This window comes from Protomyctophum parallelum (assembly GCF_964188405.1).
Source record: "Protomyctophum parallelum genome assembly, chromosome: 5".
Taxonomy (NCBI): Eukaryota; Metazoa; Chordata; class Actinopteri; order Myctophiformes; family Myctophidae; genus Protomyctophum; species Protomyctophum parallelum.
Genome location: NC_139702.1, coordinates 41882403 through 41906055, shown reverse-complemented (window position 1 = coordinate 41906055; position 23653 = coordinate 41882403). Strand labels below are relative to the sequence as shown.

The following is a 23653-nucleotide window of genomic DNA, read 5'->3' as shown; positions in this document are numbered from 1 at the left end:
ATGGAGGAGATGGGAAGTAGGGGAATAGATGAGGGTAGGCTGGACAGGAGAGAATAAATTGGCGTTTGTTCAGAAGCAGTTTCAGATGTACGCCGTCCTGGAAACAAAAAGAATCATACATAAATATACCCTGGTCACATGCCAGCTGCTGACAATGATAATAAATCGAACTGTAAAACCGAAACTTACGCCAACAGTAACACAGGGAGCACGGAGGGGAATAAAGAAAAGACATTGACCAGGTCGGACGTCTATAGGGTGAGCACAGAGCGTTGACGCAAAAGGATCCCACTCACCATTCACTGAGAACAAAGGATAGAAAGACATGCCTTTAGGATTCCAAATTTCCAATCTACTACTTCATAGTTCATACATGTTTTTTAAATAAAATATATTTCAAATATAAAGTGCAGTATCTTGATTTGAAAAACGTTGGGAAAAATGGCATATACAAGAGTGAATAGTGTGTATTCCCCTGAACTAGCCAAACAAACCAGCACAGGATCCTCCTACTTACCCAGAGCCCAAGCTGCTGAGCAAATCCCCTCCTCCCCATTATACAGGTGGACAACCATGCCATAGTGAGAACAGAGGACCACCACCCCAGGAGGAGCAGGACAGGATAGCTTCAGTGAGGCTCCCCACCACAGCATGGGCAGAACATAACTGCCATTCTAACAGAGGGAGAAATGACTGAATGGCCTGCATGAGAGCTACAAGCCCACAACATCTTGATTAAGGAGAGATATGCTGCCTCTACTCTACCTCCTGTGTGATGTAACATCCGTCATAAGGTGCTGTCATCACTAGATCCTTCCATGATGTACTCACAGAGTAACCACAGTGTGGTGGCAACTGGAACGGGGAGATGGGGGTGGAATCCTCTGCAACGGAAATTATGATTGCAGTGTTTCTCAAACGTTTTCTAGTGAAGGACAAATTTATATGCATTTGGCCACAGAGTCCACAGATCCCCATCTGAAATTTTTACCAGGGAACCCCATGCAAGATTTTAGTTTTAAAATGTTTTACGTTTTTTCAGAGCCAATAGGCCTATAGGGTTCAAGTGGTTGAACTGATTTTGATGCTATATTAACTAATTTTGCTGGGGTCCCCCCAGCACCCCACTTTGAGAACCACTAATGTATTGAACAAACAGCACAATGTTAAATTAATGTGGAAATGATTAACCACTTGAGTTGAACCCCTACAGTCCATATTAGGGGGCAAACATTCGGTTGTAGTTTCATACTCATGGATGACATCACTGGAATAAACGTTTTAGCACAACTATGGCAAGTTTTATGGCTGCCAATGGAACATTAGCCCTACAACAAACAAAGCTAATATTGTGACAGTGTCCCTTTAAGCAATGGGCAGTGGTTTACAAGCCTTTTGGGGACCAGGATTTCCAAATGAAGTGCTCACACATAACCAAAAATAAAATTTAATAGGCATCGTGTGGGCAACTAAACAAAAAAACGTATATAAATATTTCACAAAATACACTGTAGGCTAGGGATTTTGAAGTGCATACAGTAATGAACAGCCTTCAGAAAAATTAAATGTTCCACTCAAAACGCTGATGCTGACTTCAGCAGGATTATCCGTTTATATCCATATACTGTAATTCTGAGCCCAGTTTAAAGCTCTCCTTTGGAAGAATCCTGCACAAGCAAAGGCCTGTTGTTAATGCATCATTGTGCAAAAGCGGGGATTGAACTCGCCTCCCACTCGCCAGACCAACACACAACCTGTCGTGCCAATAGGGCTGAGCCCGATTGGCAGGGCTGTTGAGGGACATCGTGTGCGGCAGTCCGCGGTGTGAAGTGAGAAGCGCTTCTAAGACTGGGTGGATGATTGTAGCCCCCAGCCAAGACCCAGCCCGCAACAGCCCTGCCAATCAGCTCAGCCGTATTGGCACGGTAGGTTGCGCGTTGGTCTGGCGAGTGGGAGACCCGGTTTCAATCCCAGCTTCCACGTAATGCTACATTAAGCTAGAGATTGACTTGCTTGATTGATACAACAATGTGGCCTCAACTTTTTCCAAAAACTAATAGAATAGAGGGTATGCGCGTGACATCATCGTACCTGGAAGTTATGCGGGAACGCCCACTGAGTGGCAAAAAACTACTTTCTGGCCTTGACATGCCATTCATACAAACAGAAAAGTTCTGTCTGATTGCATTAAACAATGTTAAACTCACCAACATTGCAGCAGTACGAAAAGCTTGAATTATCCTCTATCTGCAAAGCTTTTGTTTCATAAAAATCCACCATAGAAACGTTATGAGCAGGGCTGCACATAAGTGGTGCGCCAGCGCGCATGCGCCGTCAAAATTCATAATGCGCTGTCAATCAAGCGGCGGGAAGCGCTTCTGCGTACCAACAGCTGGGGCCGCACAGAATGATTATCATGGCCAGAATACTAGTAAATTCTGTGGCGAGAGCATTTCCCACTGACTGCCACTCAAAGTAGCTACTACTGGCCAATCACAGCACGTCTTGCACAAGTGCACTGGCCATTGTGGCTAATCACAGCGCGTCCTTATAGTCAAACGAGGGAGGATCCACTCTATGGGGAGGATTCCATGCTGCTCACTGCTTGTTTTCCGGGTGCTGGAGCAAGTTGCTTGTGTGAGATGCAACTTGCTCGAGTGCGATGCTTATCAACATGACAACAGCGTGTCCCGACATACTGTCCCTTATTATCGTAAAGTCGGGTAGTGTACACTGTTTATTTTGCACCGAGGAGCCATGTGTGTCTGACTGTCTTGACAGTCAGACACAAGTTGTGCAGCCCTGGTTATGAGCTACTTTCTGTCAAGAAATGCCTTGCATTTGATTAGTTTTGTGTCAGAGTTTGGAAGTGCTTGTTTTCTATAACAACATTTTGCTGCCTCCTGCATTATGTGACATTTAGAAACAGGTGGTACGCAGGACAGTTGAGTGATTTCCAACGAGCGCTTCCAAACTCCAAACTCCAGATGGGAAAATCATGCATGTGCATACTCTCTATACGCACATCACTTAGTAGAGGTGCTGGGTTCAAAAGTGACATCAGAAAAAGATAAAAGAACTCAAGTTATACTTTATTGATGACGTTTCGAGCCAAGGCTCTTCATCTTGTCAAACTCCTCAACTTTTTCCCACATCTGATATTAAGAGAAGATTCTGGACTGGAGTTCCAAATAAGCAAAACAAGCTTTTTATGTGCCAGCACATTGATGTGAAAAATGTTGACCGCCCCATCCCATAATAAGAAAACTCGTATAAGTTATAATAACACACTCACTCACCTCTACGTACAAGTAGGTGTGTGGATCCTCGCCCAGTGGCGGTGAGAGTCATGGTGTTGATGTCGTCATTGCATTCTACCAGAGGCCTCATAGCCAGCCATTCAGGGACAAAGGTGCTGGAATCAAATGATGGGCCCAATACCTTCCCAGCTCTGACACTTTGGACACCTAGTGAATACAAAAGGCAATGCAGTCAATAATAAATTCCCCCAGTGATAATAGGCTATTTAGGCCTAAATGTTCTAGCTGAAATAGCTAGAACCAATTTGCATGGCATTATAGCTATGGACCAGAGCTAGCCTGAAGCCTGAAACATGATCGTCATAACTCATAATGTGCACTATGGCTAGGGTCTCCCAGGCCCCTAGCCTCTTTCGGCACCCTCGGTTACCGTTTCTGAATTTTGTCCGTACCCCAGGGTCCCTCAGTACTTATTCCACTCTCCTTGGGAGACAGATGTATATACCCTCCGTTCACGCCGTGCTGCTTTAAAGATGCATAAAGCGGCTATAGGAAATCGCATTAAGCGCCAATGCCGTTAAGTATTTTTAATCTATATTTTTAATTTGGCTGCTCTGAAATTCTCTCTGTCTCACTTCCTTGTTGACTTCCAATTGTACCGCCTCCCGAGCGGCGACTGGCTAGCTGCACGTCCTAGTTACTGCCTCTGATTGGCCGACCGCGTACATGCAGGATGTTGATAATGCTGTTGTGTCGTGGGAGGTGGGACATGGGAAGTAAGGAAGAGAGAATTTCAGAGCAGCCAAAACAAAACGAAAATACTTAACGGCATTGGCGCTTAATGCGATTTCTCCCACGTTTACGTTGTCTCCTATAGCCGCTTTATGAGTCTTTGAAACATCTGACCAACACTCAAGCGGAGCGCAGCACAGCGTGAACGGAGGGTATGTACAATTGTACATCTGTCTCCCATGGAGAGTGGAAGGAATAAGTACTGAGGGACCCTGGGGTACCGACGTCCAAAAACGAGGGTCCAGAAAGGGGCTACCCTAGCCCTGGTCCAGTGCTCCTGGCTGCTGCTCTCTATTCAGTAACATTAGAGAAAATGCATTCTGCTCTCTATTCAGTAACATCTGACATTCTGGTCACGAAATTGGGAGTGATGATGACACAAATAAGTGAACAGACTAAATTGGAACTGGGACACTATAAAATTGAAGCTGATAAATGGGTACCATCACCTGATTGGCGGATATTGGCAACCCTCCTGAACATGTATTTTTAGAGCTGGCGAGACAAGACCCCCATATGTACAATGTACATGCACTAGCAGTCATTATGTAGCCTACTATTAGAATATAGCCTAGAACTTTAACTCAACAAAACAATATATAGGCCTACTTCTTTATTTAAACAGAAATATAACAGCCTACTCTACCATTAGTTTAGCCCTCCAAGCAGAACCCAAATGCTACTGAAGTTTCTGACATTTGTTCGACCCAGTGCAAATATCAGAAAAGTTTTACGTAGGGTCCCGAGAGGGGCTACCATTAGTTATGACACGTATCAATAATTAAAGCAACTTTTACCTGGGTAATCTGCTTGATATCCAGCATCCATTTTACTTTTGTGCGTAGTACTACTAACATTACCAACGGCCCAAGCCGGGGGTAAATATTTCACATCTTGTTCAAATCTTTTGACCATTTCTTTCACTTTGGCTTCTATGTCCTTGGGGAACCGAAGACCAACGACGTGGTCAGATTTGTGCAGAGGAGCCCCTCGGATAACCCGCACTGAGTAAGAATTCTCTCCTGTGTTCTCTGTGTCGATTTTTGATTGCCGTGACACTTTTCCTTGGGGAACCTTTATCGGATGAAATGCGCAAACAGCTACAAATAATAGGATAAATAAAAGCAAAGACGTTTTTATTTTGTGTTCGCGAGACATCTCCAGGTTGATGTCAGGTTAGTAGACTAGACAGCAGACTCACGTCGTCACGTGTGTTCACACAGCAGGGTTGTGGAAGTGTGATCAACATCAATAAAGCGTCATTAGGTGTGGGCCAATCAAAAAGCAACAAGAATTTTTAGAAATGTATCAAAGATGTGAGTAGTTTGTTTAACAGCAGGTGATTGACACATTTGAAGTAGCCTATTATATGCTTTGGCAAGCAAACAAATGTGAATGAATACTTTAAAATTCAAATAGAAAAGTGCCACGTACAGAGACAGAGTTATGCTGTAGAATCAGGTAGAATCTGCACCATGGCTCGCTGATAACAAACTATCCTTACACCTGGAAAAAACTGAATCCATTCTCTTCGGATCAAATAGTAATCTCAGCAAGGCAGATGGCTTCTTGGTTAGAGTGGGTGACAATATTATCACACGAAAAGATGAAATTACCTACCTAGGTTCCATCCTGGAGGCCAATCTTTCCGGTGATAAAATCAAAAATCAAAAAAGTCAATCAAAGAACAAGATTCCTTTACAGGATCTCCTCACTGGTCAACAAAAACACCTTGAAGACCTTAACAGGAGCCCTCGTACAAGGTTTATTTGACTATGCATGCACCTCTTGGTACCAAAGCACCTCAAAGGCCCAATTAAAACAAGGCTCCAGACCTTCCAAAACAAACTGGTCAGGCTCCTACTTGGCCTCACCCCCCGAACCCACCTCAGTGACCTCACCCATGCCCACTTTGACAGGCTGGGATGGCTTAGGGTCGACGACAGAGTACAGCATCTTGCAATGGGTCTGGTCCACAAGATTCGATACACCACCAAGATACCCATGTACCTGTCTAAATACTTCCTTAATGTAAACGAAGTCCACACCCACAACACCAGAGGGAGTGCAACAAACCATGTACAACCCAGATTCAGCACAAACAAAGGACAAAATTATTTTCGCTCCTATGCCACCAAAATGTGGAACGCCCTACCAACAGTCATTAAGACATGTGAATCCCTTGACTCCTTCAAAACCGCTCTCAAAGGGCACCTACGGATGGCTGCAATTCGAAACTGACCCCTGTAAAATCTGAATCTCCCCCCCCCCCCTTTTCCCCTCACTTTTCCCTTTTTGCTTCCTTTATGATGAATTCCTGTTCTGTTCTTTAACTATATAGAAGTGTCTATTTGTATGTCTCTAAATGTTTTGATGAATTGAACAAGGTGGACACTGTTGTAAACAAGTGTAATGCTTAATTGGGTCGTCCACTCACAGTTAACAGTCTTTGTATTGAGTTTGTGCTTGAAATGTACTGTAATTCTGCAAACTGTTAATAAATATTTCAATCAATCAATCAATCAATGCTCAGAGCACATGTCTCTGCCAGGCCGGGTTGTCTACCCACACGGCCGGCCCAGTGCATTGACTCCGAACACTGATAGATACAACAAAATATATGAAGCAGGCTGCCACCATTAGGCCGTTTTGGGGAGAAAAATTAGAAAAGATTTGGGAAAATGAGCCAATATGTATATTGTTCTGCAATAAACATCAACAAACAAAACAAGAAAAAAAACATATTTTTTCCCTCTTTTTTTAAGACAATTCCTACTGTCGATCAGATTAGATCCCCTGACCGGTTTATACTGGCATGCATGTGCTAGTCCAAAAATACCAGAGATTAGCTGCTCACATAATGACAGACACACGCATGTGCAGAGACGAAATGTTTTTATAATCGTCGTCCCCCCCTCATGTTTAGGTTCTAAACACTTATTTGTAACACTTTTTAAACGTGTCAGTGTTTAGTTTATAAACAGAAGAGCATGTTTAAATGCCATGATTGCAGGCTAGTCCTGTCCGCCTCGGCAGGTTCTGTGTTTTGTCGCTGGGACGGCGGAAGGTTTCAACGGCGGGCTAGCAGCCAGGCCGTGTTCTTGCTGTTGGTGGTTTCATTGTGAACAAGTATACAGCCTAAGAAGCAAAGTACAGTACTGTATGCATGCATCCCCTTACCTACCTGGCAGGTTAAGCACCCAGATTAGCATTTCAGACTTGGATGGTTAGAGCGGCGGGATTACATACAAAGTCAATGCAAGAGTCAATGGTGCGGCACAAACGGGACGAACCGAGGCGAATATATATTCAGGTCCAATTCCTCATGGGGGCCGAGATCCCTGGTCCAATTCCTCATGGGGGCCCTGGCCCCCTGGCCCCCACAGACTCTACGTCACTGCGCGTGTGTGCATGCAGAGCGGAAACATAGTCTGGCCGTTGAGCTCTATCCAAAATACAGTATGTAAGCCTAGGGCCCTAGGCTATAATGTAAAAGTGTATATTGTCGGCTACATTTACTTATTTAAATGTAGCCTAATGTCACTAGTCATACTGATGGCATCAGGGAACAGCCTGATATGAGACTATTTTGAACAGGCAAAGGTAGAGAGGTAATGAGGTCTACTAGGAAAAACATACGGGAAAATTAAGGCATTATTTATTGAAAATGACATTGAATTTCACTATATGCTAAGTATCTTTGACACAAAGGAATATCCTTTATTACAAACATAAAGCAATATTAACTGGTTGAATATTGATAATAAATAAACCCTGAATAACACATGGTGTTAATCCTAGGACTATACTGTTTTTGGATTGGTGGCTATTATTGTGTAAGTGAATTTGGAGGACTTGTGAAGATACATCTGACTTCCACAAGGCTTTGCATTATAGTTAATTTGATGATGACCGGACTTACTTAGGCTACAGTCCAAGTTGTGCTCATGGAATGTGATTATCGTGAAATCAGTCCTGCAGCCAATGTGAGGGACACACAGTAAAATCCTCAGTGTTAGATAGATAGACCTTTATTGATCTGGGGGAATTCAGTCGCTAGAGGCAGCCTATCTATGGGTAGAAATTAAATCATATTCTGTCAAATTGGAATTATATTCTGTGGTCAAAAAGCCACATGATGAAGGCATGAAGCCTAAAAACATGCAGTGGAAGATGTATCTGTCATTTCCCCTCTTGCTCAAATGGCCCACAAATTCGCCACCTCACCTTCCTCTACCTCAATGGTTCCCAAAGTGGGGTCCTTGAGGGAGTTCCAGGGGGTCCCCAGCTAAATGATAGTTTGGAACCAAATGGGTCAGTGTACAAACTCTCAGAGTTAAATTATTGATTTTACAATATAAATGAAATGCCATTACGGTAAATGGGGGTCTGTAGACTAATGCATGTCAAACTTGGGGTCCTTGAAATGAAATGGTTAACTTGAGAATCATTGCTAGAGCCGTAAAATATCTTTTCAAATGGGGGTCTGTGGGCTAATTAGTGTCAATTTGGGGGTCCTTGACATGAAAATTGTATTACATGTTTTATTATTGTACTGTGATAGACTACGGTCTACCTGTTCTGGAAAGCACTTTGGGTCAACTGCTGTTGTTTTTAAATGTGCTATATAAATAAAATTGACTTGACTTGACTTGAAAAAGTTTGGGAACCACTGCTCTACCTCACCAGCTTGTTAGTTTGTACCCCCCCCCCCCCCCCCCCCTGTGTTACACATGGAGAAATTAACACTGAGGTTTTCACCATGGGTAACTAACCCCATATGGTGCCTTCTCACAGGTGTGACTCTGTCCACTGTCTCAGCAAACAGCTGTTGATGAGATTGATATTCATGCAATAGCTTACTTTAATTCAATTAGGAATCATTGATGCAATCTGTCTAGTGTGACAATTGACAATGTATTGGAAAGGCAGCTGATTGATTTTAATTAGGGTGAAGATGGCCTACTTATGTCTTCAAACGGCACAATATTCTAGTAAAAGACAACACAAATACACACAGTTGAGTTGTGTGGCACAGTGCAAGATAATTCAAAGTTTGGTCTACTCTAGTGAAAAGGGGAAATGGGCGGTGCCTAAAATCTCCATAGGCTACTAAAACATTACAACCAGGGGAGCTGCCGAGCTGGTTTAGCCAGAGAAATACACACACAGCGCTCTTTAGAGCTCGAGGCTAGATTTCTTTCCCTCAAGGAATTCATTCAACAAAACAATTAAAAGAACACGGTGAACCCACAGTCGAAATGTGTCCAAGTATAAAAGAAGCGTTCTATAATTTAACCACACTAAGCATTACTCTTTGCGCACTGTTTTGTCCCAGGGCAGGGATTGGGGAACCACTGGCCATTTGATTCTAAAGTTTTTCAGTGAGAAAAAGTTGAGGATATGGGTGGGGTTTGGTCGGGGGGAGGGTAGGAAGGGGCTGGAGAAAGAAAATAGGGTGATGTGTATGCTATGAATTCGAAGCTGGGTGGGTCTACTACAGCATTTCAGATTCCAAAATAACTGTCGTGCGTAAAAGTGCTCACAGCAGGTAAGGTTTATTCCTATCGTTTAGATTTTGTTTGACCAATGCATGCGGGTCATCATGATTGCTAATATTTCACATAAGTTTGGAGGGATTTGAAAATGTGTGAACTTGGGAAAACTGAACAACAGCGTAATTGGTTTTCATCAGGGCTTTGACGAATAACATGGTTTCCACTTGGCTATAGCCCTAAATTAACCTATAGCAGAGACACGAGATTGTAAAATATTTCCACTAATGTGATTAAGTCAATAGCGTTTATTTGTGGCAAATACTATTGACATGTGTTATTATTTTCTGTCGTCGTATTCTCGCGCTCTTTTCATTGTAGTTGGCTATAGGGCCTGTGCCCATCTAACGGGAGTAACAGCAGCGCAGCACAGCACCCATCCCGAACGGGAATGTCCCAATAAGGGCACAGCGTGTAATTAGTTACATTTTATTTTCTTGTTGTCGAAGCAATTAATCTAAAATGGACATGGCGTTCCTCGTCAGATGTTTAGCCTATGGAAACGTATAAAACCATTGGGAAGTTTAAAAAAGAAAAAGGAGGAGGAAACAAAAGGACCTCTTTATGACATATGGTACTGGTAGCATTCGCGGGCGCATCTCATAGCCTATAGATGTTCACTGGTTCCAAAGATGTCCTTGTTGAGACAAATGTTCGTACTCTTAAACCAGCCTGATCTTCCCTTTGTGCAGTGAGGTAAAAACACTGAGCCAGGGAAATCCTCCGTGGGAGTAAGTGGGGGTGTGTTTGACAGCAGATGGCCCATGCAAAAAAAACGGACTGTTTGTGGGACTACAGAGACGAGTTTGGACTTGTTGCAACAGTTCTCATTTTTCAGTTCATCTCCCTGTCTGAGACGGTGGTTATTTGTAACAGCTGCATGCGTGTGTAGTGGCCTTACCTCAAGTCCAAAGATGGGTTATATAACTACAGAATGTTTGGAAAATAAATATTGTACATCCTCTTCCTCTGTTATATCTGTTTCAGGGAGACAGAATGTTGATCCTGGCCGGAATAGTTGTTCTGCACATTACAACCATCATCCTGCTTCTGGTGGCAACCATTGATAATGTGAGTCCACTATATGGTCCGTTCTTGGTTGCTTAATTTCTATGTTCTCCTGTGAGGCCCGCCTCTATCAAAACACAGTTAAAAAAGAAAGGACAAAAAATAACATCTGATAACCACATGCTGTAGTCTGTGTGCAGTGCAAAGCAAATTCAATCTCCCACGATCACAGACGTTAAGAGTTGGCATCATTTCTGAAGTGTCAGCCTTCTAAGGGTGTGCTGATTAAATGCACTATAATGCTCTATGACATGAGTCAACAAACCAAATGTGATGTATGTAGTATGTTAGGTTTTCTTTAGATGAAGACAGCAACTACTACTTTATACACACTTCTTACTAATGTGTTCTTTTTTATGTCAAATATGATTTTGTGGCCAGGCCTGGTGGATGACAGATACCGCATACACCGACCTGTGGGGCAGATGGGAGCTGGTGAAATCAGCCTGGCATTACACCAACCTGAAAGGCTACCCTGAAGGTAAATCCAAGTTCTATAATCTCAAATCACTTTAAATACTTCCCTCTATACTTACTCAAACATACCTGATTGATTGATCATCATGATTGATCATTGATCGTTTTGTATTGAGTTGTGCTTGAAATGTACTGTAATTCTCCAATCAATCAATTAAAAGGTAACACAAAAGGGGCTTGTTTCCTTTCCCGTGTATTCAATTCATGAATACATTAGACATACAATCACATGCTACAACTAGAAATGCACTCTGTCGAGCTGCCAACTTGCGCTTTGCACACAAGTTGGCCATGAATGGCCTTTTGGTGCTAAGCTTAGAGGGCTTTTCTAGGACCCTTTACAATTTGTAGACAGGTGCTCTTTTATGGCGGCTTTGAAGGAGGGTAAGGAGTCACACTTTTTGATGTTTGTTGGAAGGGCCTTCTACATTTTGGTGGCATAGCAGTCGGATGTATTTGACCCCATGTTTGTGCTGAATCTGGGTTGAGTGAGAAGATCAACAGAGTTGACAAGTGGTTAAAACATCTTATACTACTGACAGTCCCCAGCTAAGTGATCTGAATAAAACCATAGAATGTATACCAGAATGGCTATTTTGATCAGAGGTTCACTGTTACTGTACCTACAGACAGACAGCACATTGACAGTAAAGGAATTCTGCACCAAATGACAGACCACCACAAAATCGTGTCAAAAGAAAGAATAGGGGGGTCCTTGAAAAAAAAAAAAGGCTACCAGTAATTGTTCAGTTTGGCATTTGATGGTCTTAAATAGTTTTTCTATTTTGCACGTACAAACACACACACAGGCTTTTAACACATGGTATGTGTTCATTTGGTATTTGATTTTAGAAGTGATTTACCGGTAAATGTAACGCGCTGTAAAAAATAGAGAACACATATCAGCAAAGGATTGATTTTGACTCCCACTCCTGTTTTACAAACATATTTTGCATATTGTTTCAGCTATCCCTCTGTTGTCATCATTCCCCATGTCTTTTGATTGATCAATAAATTATGCTCTGTGTCGCCCCCTACAGACTACCTTCAGGCAGTACAGGCAACCTCAGTGCTGGCATGTATATTTGCCATCCTGGCCTTGTTTGTGTTTGTGGCTCAGCTGTTCACTCTGGGCAAGGGCCAGAGGTTCACCTTCTCTGGAGTTCTACAGCTTATCTCCTGTAAGTAACTAATAGACTCAGACTTTGGGCCATGAGGAAAATACTTTAATTTGTAAAATGTATCTGCCTTTTGGCACCCGGGAGGAATTTGTGTCACTGTCGACTGATTCTAAATGATTAAACAAAACAAAAATAGTAGTGAGTCTGTAAGTGCAATATTGATGTGACAGATTCTTATGAGACTCATTATAAATGCAAGAATTCTCAGCTTCTATCACACCAATCTCACTACACATCACTAATCTGTATTGTAACTTTAAGTCTGTCTAATGTACCTGCAGGACCGCAGGAGAGGCTCACATTTTTTAAGGACAGACACATTTGTCTGTCCTGATCTACGCGACCGAAACATCGACCTAATAAAGAGCAACATTTGCTGTCTGACAGCGTGTGGGATCTCATAGACTATTTAACAGCAATATTAGGCTAATATAGCTACCAATATGTATGACATCTGGATATACCATTTTACCCAAGGAATAAATAGGCTTTCTACCCACGGAATAAAGGTTATATATTATCATCTATCAATACAGACATACTTTCTGTCTGTGAGCACAGTCGGCGAAAGAGTCAAATATCAAACCTGCTAGATATTCAGAAACGCTCGAGAAGGCATCGGAGAGCGCCTTTATCGCCGCTGGATCTCATCGCAGAGCCTTTCAGACAAAGAGAGCAAAACCCGATCTTGCGTCAGATATGGGGTTTTGTCGGCGAGCAACACATATGCTCCCTCCTCCCTGACAGCATAATCGGAGCAAATATCGTAGAACAAAATTATTAAACACCTAAGCCCTATTGCATACGATGGTGTTGCAGTTTATCTACAAGCTCACAGCCGATCTCCAAGCTCACGCCACATCGCAATGCAACATTTTGAGGTGTTTAATCTGCTATTTTCGCCCGCAATGACTTGTCAAAAAAATAGGGACACCATGTGGTGGGTTGAATTGTTTTTCAATTTAAATAAACAATTATTTCCTCTTCTCCAGGTCTGTGTATAATGATTGCAGCCTCCATCTACACGGCTACTTTCCACACAGAGGATGGAGCAGGAGGCAGCTATGGGCACTCGTTTGTTTTGGCCTGGATCTCGTTCGTCCTCACTCTCATCCTGGCCATCACCTACCTCATCCTGCGGAAAAAGAGTGAATGATACCACTGGAGATATGCAGCAGGGTTGACGTCCCATTAAAACCAATTCAGACAATTTAATCCGGTGGTTCTCAAATGTTTTTATTTTATTTCAAGGACCCCCATAACTCTGACAGTGTACAAAAGGAACTAAATGGACCATTTGCACACTCTCAGTTTGGATCCCCCTTTGAGAACCACAGATTTGACATAAATCCTAGTGTCCCTATTCTGGGGCGAACTTAAGGTGGGAACAGCCAATCTACAAGTTCACAACACGTTTTGAGCTTCTAGATCGGTGAAGAGATTATTGTAGGGGGGGACCAATTATAGACCCCTTTTAACTAAGTATGTAAGGTGTAAGTGGTCAAGAGGCAGAATTTATCCAGTTTGAGAATAGAAAAATATATGAAAAATATTGTTGCCCACCAGTTCTTGACACACGGGATTCGTAGTTTGTTTGGAGACTTTTAAATGTCAACTCACCCAACCCTAAATGAAGAGAGAAGCTGTGAAGATTGGCAGGGAGAATAGTTTTATGGTATCATTCACATTAAATTAAAGCAGGGAAGAGGAAAATGGGGGCAGGAACTTAGGGAAGGGCGTGGGATAGGGTGCTATAGGAAGATTATAAAGTTTAAAGCTTTATCAAAATAGGGACTTGGGAAAACCAATATTTTGTAGCATTACAATCATTTAAAAAATAAATGAATAAATAAATCAGCTGCCAGTGCCAAAGTGCCACACGTTTTGGTTAACGTAATGAACATGGGAGGTCTGTGATTTTAATTCTTTAAATAATTTTACATTTACATACAGGAGAAGAGATAAGGAGGTGAAGTGAAAGCACTTCCGATACTGCCAATATTCTTCAACCTCTAAAAAATCAAGTTGTACTTAGTTACTACTGCATGTTTCCAGTGCGACAGCTAGCTGAGGGGTGATATACTGTATTTAATAAAAAGGTATATAGTTTTAACATTGGTAAAACTTCAAAATTCCTGTTGCAGTACTTGAACAATCAGAAAAGACGAGCCTTAATTTACAGTACTAGTAATTTTAATTCATTGTATCATGTTATTATAATAGCATACATTGTAACAATTTTGTTTTGTTTTATTATCCATGTACATTTTAACCATTTTGTAATATTGTAATATTTTGTATTCTTGTGTGATTTTTTTTAACCATGTTTGATTCTGTGTTTTTAGTTGGCTGCTATCATATCAAAGTACAAGTAATTTGTGCCAGTGAACATTAAGTAAACCAGTAATGGGAGGACAATGGTGTTTCATATCACCATATTTCAGGACAATGCATTAGAAGGTTTTGTAATTATAGTGGAATTTAAGCCATATCATGTATTAACTAAATAAATAAAAAACATGACCAAATTTCTGCATTTAACTCAACTTCCTTCAAAACGTTTTAAATAAATAAACACAAACCATGCCATTTCACTTCTGCGCTGAGGCAATGTTTTTGAGTGGAATGGGTTAACACTTTGTAATGTGTCCAGCTTTCTGAACAAAGGAAAAGCTACAACAGTGGTTCCTGACCGTTTATGTTAATGATCAATCAATCGTGTTACAGTTTGAATGAATGGAACTAACGCAGTATACTGTTTTGCCAAATTTTTTGGGGGCCCATTGGGTTCCCTCATATGCCCTGATGAAGAACTGTTGTGGTCAAAACATGTTGAGGTTTGCCTTGTTTTAATAAAGGCCTTTCGCTTCCTATTATTATTACCAAGTGCCCAGATGCTCTGTTGTTTTATGTTTTAACCTAATTGATCCAGGAGCACCTCTGGTACTACTTTTAACAGCTCGTCTCTCCGTTGAACACCTGGTCGTGTTGGGGTTTTTTTCTATTTGGGGGTCCAATTGCAATATCCTCATGGCCCATCAGTGGCCTAGGTTGGGAATTGCTGAGCTACAGAATACCACGGTTGTGAATGCACTTCTTCAGGTCTTAAAACAGACCTAGGCAGAGACAGAATGTTCCATTGTGTATGATTCCAAGAAGGAGCTAGTTAGGACTGGGACTGAACTAAATCCCCTGCCCAGAGGGTGTGATACGCTCCTGAACCACCAGGTGGAGTAGATGGTTCTGCTCAGCAGAGAGAAATGGCCTGAGGGGGACAGGAGCACACAAACACGGATCAATATGGAAAACGCAGCGAAATCAGGAGTAGTGGAAACACAACTAAATCCCAAGTCACGTGACGGAAATTAACATTTTTGAATGCTCACCATAGCTCAGTTTGAAGAGACTTGAGGGACTCTGTGTCTTTCTCCTGGCAGGCCATCTGCAAAACAGATTTTCTGTTACACAGTGCGCAAATAAAACCCTAACTGCAAATACAGATCACCTAGACAAGGCCTCTCCCTACCCTATCAGCCTTTATGGTTCTTTGGTCATTTTCCCCAGACACAGATCACACATACAAATTACTTCACCCCATCTTTTTCAGTAGCTACTCCTGGATTAAAATGCACCTTGGCTTGGGCCATGTGTGAACACGCTTTTTCCTACGTGAAACCTTTAGCACCAGGAAATCCTGCAAACTGTACAAGTGTGTAGATTTTATTACTCACCACTACTGATTGGAGCAGCAGAAAAACATTCTCAGGCAGGAAGGTCACTGCGTAAGAGAACAAAAACACAGTGTCAAAAAGGAAAAAGAAAGAAACACGAGTAGGGCTAGGTAATAATATTGATATTATATTGATATCATGATGTTGTCTGGGATTCTGTATATGTTAATATATCTATATCTATATATCTCTTCCTAGTTTTAATCACTTTAGTTTAGTCCTATGTTATGCTATGACAAAATGTTTCCAACAAAATGTCCTACAAAAGAAACATCAATTCCTTTAAAAAAAAAAAGGGAGAAACCTTGAAGTAGTGAAAATAGTAGATCTACAAGCTCACAACGCGTCGTGTTGTGAGCTTGTAGGAGAATAGTTATGAAACGAATATAGGAGGGAGGGAATTATCTGCTGATGATGTTGCTGCTACAATGGTAGTTTACTCATGGTAAACAAAGTACAAACATTATGGTGTCAAACATTATCTATAATTTCTAAGATGTTTTTTTTGGTTGTCAAATATTTTCTTAGATGAGTCAAATTAACCCATTCTGTACGGGAACCCTTTTGGTGTTTTAAGCATTATGCCATACTTTAGCTATTGAAAAATAGCAGATCTACAAGCTCGTAGTGCAGGTCTGCTATTTTTGAAAAAACTTGAAAATGTGCCTCAAATCTTTGAATATATATTCTTTCAGAGTGAACATTTTAACTCAAATCTTGGGGTTGAGGCATATTACATATAATTGTTGGGGTCCTTGACATGAAATATTGAGAACCACTAATATAGAAACATGAGGTTTTTTAGGATTTCGACATCAGCCCTAAATGGGTTAAGGACAAGTACAGTTACCTTGGCTGTGAGGGTCAAAGGACTCCCACGCGTACCTTTCCAAGGTCTGGGCATGTTCTGGTAACAGCTTCTGAGGTGGAGGCTGCAATAGAACACATTTGAATGTTCTTCACCGATCACCCAACACATTCCAACCTAAATCCCACTGTTCTAATGAGATCAGGCAAAAACACCCTTCTTCTGTATAAGTCTCCATTAAATGTTGACGTCACAAACGACTATCTAATCATCTTTTTTGTGTTTTGTGTTTTCAGAGTTTTCTATCCTGATTGGATAAAATTGGTATCCCGATCTAAAAATGTATTTTATGCTTAATAAAGAGCTGGAGGAGACTCCAGTTACTCCTGTTACAGAACAAACACTCTTTAGCAATGACTACTATCAGAATATAGAGCTTTATAATAATAATAATAATGATACTTTTATACAATATACTGTATACCATATACATTCAAGTTGTAATAGGTGGTGTCTGTGACAGGCACACATATATGGACGGGACATGCCCAAATGATCAGACAGACAGACAGACAACTACCTCAAGCAACATCAGCAGCAGCACTCTGGAGATCTCACACTTGGCCACAATATCTAGAAATGCACCTAGGAGGATGTATGAGAGATTGATATGAATGGAAATTAAGAAAAGTTGAAAACCGAGCAATTGCACATCTAAATGTCTCATGATGTTAACATCCATCCAATAAGCTTTCTACAGGCCATTTCAGAGGGGGAGGGAGTGACGCTGGATCAGCAATGCGTCTGCTCATGAGCTCACCACAATCCGCATGCACAAACAAGCACACACGCAACAATTTCACAGGACTGCGCTCGCTTGCGTCAACGCCCCTCAACTCTACGTGTCCAAAATAAATGCACGTCTCTCATTGAAAATGAATCACTAAGGCGTGTCAGTCGCTCCCCGTCTCAAATGGCCTTATTACTGTACATCCCTCAGAGGTTTTATCAAAGGTCATCATGCTACACATAAAATCATGTAAACAGGTCTTGCCAGCAAGTCCTGCTTTTAGCCACATTAACCCTGGAATTCCCCATTTTGGACAGACTTTCCAAGAATAATACAATTTGCATGAAGAGCAGATCTACATCTACTGCTTTGTGATGTGACTAGCTGCGAGCTTGTAGATTTGCATGAACCATATAGCGTACCCTTTCATGGCATGTCATAATACCGTAAATCCTCCAATAGTGACTCTATTCAATTAAAAGCTGGCCCTCTATAAATAGCCGGGGGCGCCGTAAAAATAAAGAAATAAAAGCCGGTCTTCTGGCAGACCCCAAACCTTTTAGCCCATGCACCCCCTGCTACCGACAGACACGTTAGAAAAGACAACCTAAGCATGAACTTTAAACGAATAAGAACATTTTACAACTGTACAATAGGCCTATTGAGCTCTCAATCAAATCATTTTGGATACATTTAATTATTAATTAAAACATTAAAAAGGTTAGGATGTTTTTATATAATGAAAAATACATTTTGAAATATATTAGTTAACACATTTTTAATAACTATAACACTAGCACCACCATTACAATATTAATGTCATGCACCCCTTAGAGGCAGCTCACGCACCCCTGGGGGTGCACGCACCACAGTTTGGGAATCCCTGAAAGAAATACAAGGGCCCCATTTTAAGTCATGACGGCGGTGTTTACTAATGATACCCCATGACATTCCCCAGTCTTGATACTTCTGTATATGGAACACATGATAACGTCACATGCTGGGCCATTGGAACCGAACGGGCCCCCTGGAGGCGACCATGGTGCTCAAAAGTAGGTAGGTCTGTAAGTCCGTGCGTCACGACGTTACAACGCAACGTGTTATGAGGTTGAAGATCGTTGAAGAGATTTGGGGTAGACAGACAGATAAGTGGGAAAGACTGCAGAAAACAAGGCCAAACATTGTGTTTTCCCCCAATAGATTATACTAGTGAATCAGAGCCTCACCAACAGGGGTGTTAGTGCCAGGCAGCTGTAGTCCTCTCTCCTGGCACAACAGTTGCATTTCTGTCAGCACGGACAAAGCACCATCATAGTCACCTGCAAAACAAGAGAAGCCAGAAAGCTGCGGTTGCAGATAAACTAATCTGCAATACGCACGCACGCAAGCACACACACACACACACACACACACACACACACACACACACACACACACACACACACACACACACACACAAACACCAATGGACTCACGTGTAAGAATTTTGCAGGTTGCCATTTCTCCCATGGACAGCAGAGCTTCGATAGGGGTTTGTGTCTGCAACTCCGCTGCCCTCTGGTAATGAACAATAGCCTCACCTGGTCTGTTCATCTCCTGTGTTAGAGGAAGAAGAGGGCAGTGAGGGAAGAGAATTTATATAGAATTTGCCCACATCGTAGACTTATCAGTAGAACAGTAGAATCATTCTGGCTCTGCTGACTTACTTTGAGTGCATTGCCAAGTTCTAGAGACAGGCTGGCTGCCATCACCGGTTGGTTCATCTCAATGTACACCTGTAAGCCATTTGTAAAGCATCGTCTTATTCTACAGTCTCAAAAGGAATGTAGGCAAGAGGGCACCATGGGAATGTACAGTAAAAATCTATTGTCCAGATGTTCAACAATCCGACTCTACCACATTTGGATTTTCACCTTTTCAATGTCAGGTGTTTTTTATCGTATTGAGCGATGTGCTAAATATCTTTCACTTGTACTCTAACACTACTCACTACCCAGAATGCCAGAGGTACTGCATTTGAATTTGTTATCTAAATTGATTATTTGACTTGCTTAAAATAGAAAAACCACCTTACAGTCAGATCTAGTTCCATACTTGGTCCCCTCATATATTCCCTCAGTCTACACCAAATCGTTTGCATAAAATAGTCGATCCACATGCTCATGTTACGACATGTTTTGAGCTTGTAGATCGGCTTTTTGCTGAATGTTCTTATATTTATTTTTAGTTGGGGAAAGAATGGTTATTATTTTTATTTTTTTTAAGATATTTTTTTGCGGCTTACGCCTTTTATTGATTTTTTAAGGGACAGACAGTAGGCTGACAGGAAACGGGAGAGAGATGGGGGGATGACATGCGGTAAAGGCCGTGTCGGGTCCGGGAGTCGAACCCGCGGCACACCGCGACTGGATCACCAGTCCGGTGCCCAGACCGTTACGCTACGGCCTGGGCCAAGAATGGTTATTTAATCAGATTTTAAACGTGATGTGTTTTTTCCTTTCTTTAACCATGCACAAACTGTGAATTTATATACCTGCAAAAGGATGTGTTTTGCGAGATAATACTGTATATTTTCTTCTGTAGTACCATTTATCCATTGTTTTATTACATTTTTATAAAGCATGTATATAGCATTGTGCATATTTGATTTTACTGTGCCTTCCTGTTATCTGACCTGTTCTCTATTGTCTCTTCCCCTATTCTAACTCCTCCCATAACTGCAGCGTTGAGAGCTCACACAAATAAGAATTTCGCCCACTTGTTTACACCTGTAATCGTGTGTGACGTGACAGTAAAGTTGATTCTGATTGGAGATAATCTTCACCAAATGTTTCGCCTATAATGACATGCCGAGAATATGGATGCTCATGCTGAGCTCATGCATGGAGTTACCAAACAGCAGGTGAAAGCTACCTTAATAGCAAAGCTGTAGCAGTTGAGTGCAGCCTGTAGATGCTCATCGAACCCTGGGGCTTGTAGTGCCCGGTTCTCCTTCTCCGAGGAGAGAAAGAGGCGGGCAGCGTCGGTCAACGCCAGGGCCTCTCCGGGAGCATTGAACAGAGTCTGCTCACACCTACAGGCACAAACCCAACATGTACAATCATGTGATAAGTAGCTACAGTATAACATAGCAAGAGCTCAAAATACCTTATTTGGTTCCATTAGTTATAGCTCTGAAGCACAATATTCTGATACAGAAATTGGAAAATGTTTTAATCGCATCACCCTCAAATCTAAATTCAAACTGCAGAAAAAGATACCCATTACGTATTGTGATCTTATGTATGAGGATTAAGTGATTATTAACGTATGTGCATTGCTCAAAATAGGTGTTTATGGTCTTGTACTGAGTTAAGTAGCTTCATTGCATTTAATAGGTAGCTTCATTGCATTTAAGAACACTGAATGCATTTCTGAATGTGTGTGTGTGTGTGTGTGTGTGTGGGGGGGGTCATCTCAGCTGCATTCTAATTTGTCACGCTCTGTGTGTACTACTACTACTCTGTGTATACTCACACTTACCGTATCCTCAGACCTTCATCAGCACTCAATGATGACAATGACTACGTGAGTGTTGATGATGGTCTGAGGACCTAAATGTCCACACTCACTTCACTTGCTCATGTGTAAAGAACTTTCCGCAAGAACTTTCAAATGGATATCATACAAGTAGGCGACAAGAGCTGACCCCAAAGTCATTAAAGGGACACTTCACCCTTTTTGCTAAAAAATATATGTTAATGACATTTAGGAGCTTTAGAACACTTTCCTGGAGGTCTTTGTGTGTGTAATATGTGGTTTTAGATATTTTAGATTGTATCAGTGGGCCCAGTGTCTCTGATGTCATGGACACTGGGATCACTTACTTCCTGGACTACATGTGTACTCAGTAAGACAGACCTCCCCTATCCACAAGGAGGAGCAGTGCACCAAAGTATTTTGGGAATTGTAGTCCAGGAAGGAAGTGAGACAGAGACACTGGGCTCACTGCTACAATCTAAAATATCTAAAACCACATATTACACACATAAAGACCCCCAGGAAAGTGTTCTAAAGCTTCTAAACATCATTAACATATATTTTTTTGCAAAAAGGGTGAAGTGTCCCTTTAAGCAATTATTGTGTGAGTTCATGGAGGAGAGGTCTATGAATTGGAATGCCGCCAACATGAATCCGTCCACGAAAATGTATTTGTGTACGAGTGTTCTATGACTGTGTGAACTTCTAGGTCTAGGGCTAGGACTTTGCCGAGGTATGAAGTAGTAGGTTTTTGTTACATAGTTAGTTGTGTCTAACGACTCTTACCGTGCCATAGCAAGGTTACAGAATGCAGCATACTGGAGGCAGTCCTGTTGCTTCAGCTCCTTAGCCAATTGGCCTGGAGGACCACAAAGGGACAAAACAAAAGTGTAGGGCTGTCACAATTACAAATTTAAGTTGACGATTAATTGTCACACAATTTGTTTTTGCACAATTGGAACATATGAATAAAGAATACATTTCTCTTTGCACAGGGCAGATATGACAAATAACTGAAATATACAAATAATATTTCGTTTTTTTGTATGTATGAACATTTTTCAATGTGACAATTATGACAAAATTATTTGCAATTATCTCAAATAATTGCTATTAGGCCTACAAAAGTTTGCAGACTTAAACACCATTATGGCAATGTACTTTTAACAGTTAATGTTGACACGTACTGTATGCAGCTGTAGATGACTTACCAAACTGTTCACTCGCCTCCGCTACATTGGGCTTACGTAGAAAACGCCTTTGAAATTAAAACACATTTGTTACATCAATCACAGCACCCTATGGGTCAGGGGGGCCCCCATGTGTCCCTGAGAAGGTTCCAGGGGTCCCCCAGCTAAATGACTGAATCCAAATGCAACCTTAAGGATCTGAAACTCTTGAGAAAAAGGGAAATGGTGGACAGTGTTGTAAACAAGTGTAATGCTGTATCAGTGTGTCGTCCACAGTAACAGTCTTTGAATTGAGTTGTGCTTTCATGTGAAATGTACCCATTCTGCAAACTGTTAATAAATACTTCAATCAATCAATCAACTATAGGCAGAGGCAGCACTGACGTTACACTAGCCTAAGATTTAGACTCTCGTAGATGTATTTATCGATTCTGATGTATTTATCGATTCTGACAGATTCTCATAGATTGAAAATGTCAGAAAATGTCAGTCATCTACGAGTCTAAATCTCAGGCTAATGTTACACCAGCCTGGATTGATGGAAGTGTTAACTCATGTAACTGTATCGTTAAATTCGAAAGTATTGCCTCTATTCACACATGATTATTAGTGTTCCTGTTCCGAGCGAGTGTTGTTATAATAGATATAAAGCCTTAGCGTTAGAGGCAACGCTGCAACGCCAACCATAGCTAGCTACAGAGCTAATTTTACACCGACATTCTGTCTCCTCTCTGAATGCCAATATATGTACGTGAAAGTGATAAGGAGGTGGATCTGTTTAGAAATAGCTTACTTTTTCAGTTTATTTGACACCGCACGGTATCTCATCAGAAAATCACCTTCCGCAGCCATGGTCAAAATGATGTGAAAAGAAAACAACAACAACGAGGTAGCGTCTAGTGAGCTAATCTAGTGAGCTAATTTAAGACTTCCGGTGGACGATCTCTTCAAAATAAGAGTACCCTCTAGAGTATTGAAAAAAAGTTTAATTTGCACATTAAAACTACAAATTAAGCATTTAAATGATGCTATATGATGCTATAAGACACACATTATGTTTCTGTGTAAGAATAAGTAATTAAATCCTTATAATAATAATAATAAAGTTATCTAAATGGATAAATGCTATTCACTGGAGTGCATGGACTTTATAAAGTGGACACTGGACAAAAGACGGCTCCGCAAGGCAACTATCTGGACATACCCACGCGTTCGGGGAGATGTCCTATACCACACCCCACTCTCCGCTAAGCGGGAGAGGTGTAAAATTCACAGCAGCAGA

At 41.4% G+C, this 23653-nt stretch overlaps 2 protein-coding genes across 2 annotated transcripts; one reads left to right on the top strand and one right to left on the bottom strand.

Moving 5' to 3' along the window:
• Positions 1-9505: 9505 nt before the first annotated feature.
• LOC310858659 (epithelial membrane protein 1) lies at positions 9506-15472 on the top strand. The gene is made up of 5 exons (XM_083764867.1): positions 9506-9603; positions 10595-10678; positions 11057-11156; positions 12193-12333; positions 13326-15472. The coding sequence occupies exons 2-5, from the start codon at positions 10604-10606 to the stop codon at positions 13487-13489; spliced, it is 480 nt and encodes a 159-aa protein (XP_083620993.1). The 5' UTR covers positions 9506-9603; positions 10595-10603; the 3' UTR covers positions 13490-15472.
• On the bottom strand, positions 15459-23258 carry f8a (coagulation factor VIII associated). The gene is made up of 12 exons (XM_083764864.1): positions 23165-23258; positions 22393-22439; positions 21968-22040; positions 20576-20735; positions 19369-19437; positions 19138-19258; positions 18889-18981; positions 17453-17517; positions 16915-16996; positions 16065-16111; positions 15720-15775; positions 15459-15598 (listed from the first exon to the last, which is right to left on the bottom strand). Exons 1-12 carry the CDS (start codon positions 23221-23223, stop codon positions 15517-15519), a joined length of 954 nt encoding a protein of 317 aa, XP_083620990.1. The 5' UTR covers positions 23224-23258; the 3' UTR covers positions 15459-15516.
• Between the last annotated feature and the right edge of the window lie 395 nt (positions 23259-23653).

Coding starts and splice junctions, on each gene's coding strand:
- LOC310858659 (XM_083764867.1), top strand. CDS start 10,604: ATGTTGATCCTGGCCGGAATAGTTGTTCTGCACATTACAACCATCATC. Junction 11,157..12,192: donor CCTGAAAGGCTACCCTGAAG/GTAAATCCAAGT, acceptor CGCCCCCTACAG/ACTACCTTCAGGCAGTACAG. Junction 12,334..13,325: donor AGTTCTACAGCTTATCTCCT/GTAAGTAACTAA, acceptor CCTCTTCTCCAG/GTCTGTGTATAATGATTGCA.
- f8a (XM_083764864.1), bottom strand. CDS start 23,223: ATGGCTGCGGAAGGTGATTTTCTGATGAGATACCGTGCGGTGTCAAAT. Junction 19,438..20,575: donor GCTACAGCTTTGCTATTAAG/GTAGCTTTCACC, acceptor AATGGCTTACAG/GTGTACATTGAGATGAACCA. Junction 16,997..17,452: donor TGCTGCTGATGTTGCTTGAG/GTAGTTGTCTGT, acceptor GTTCTATTGCAG/CCTCCACCTCAGAAGCTGTT.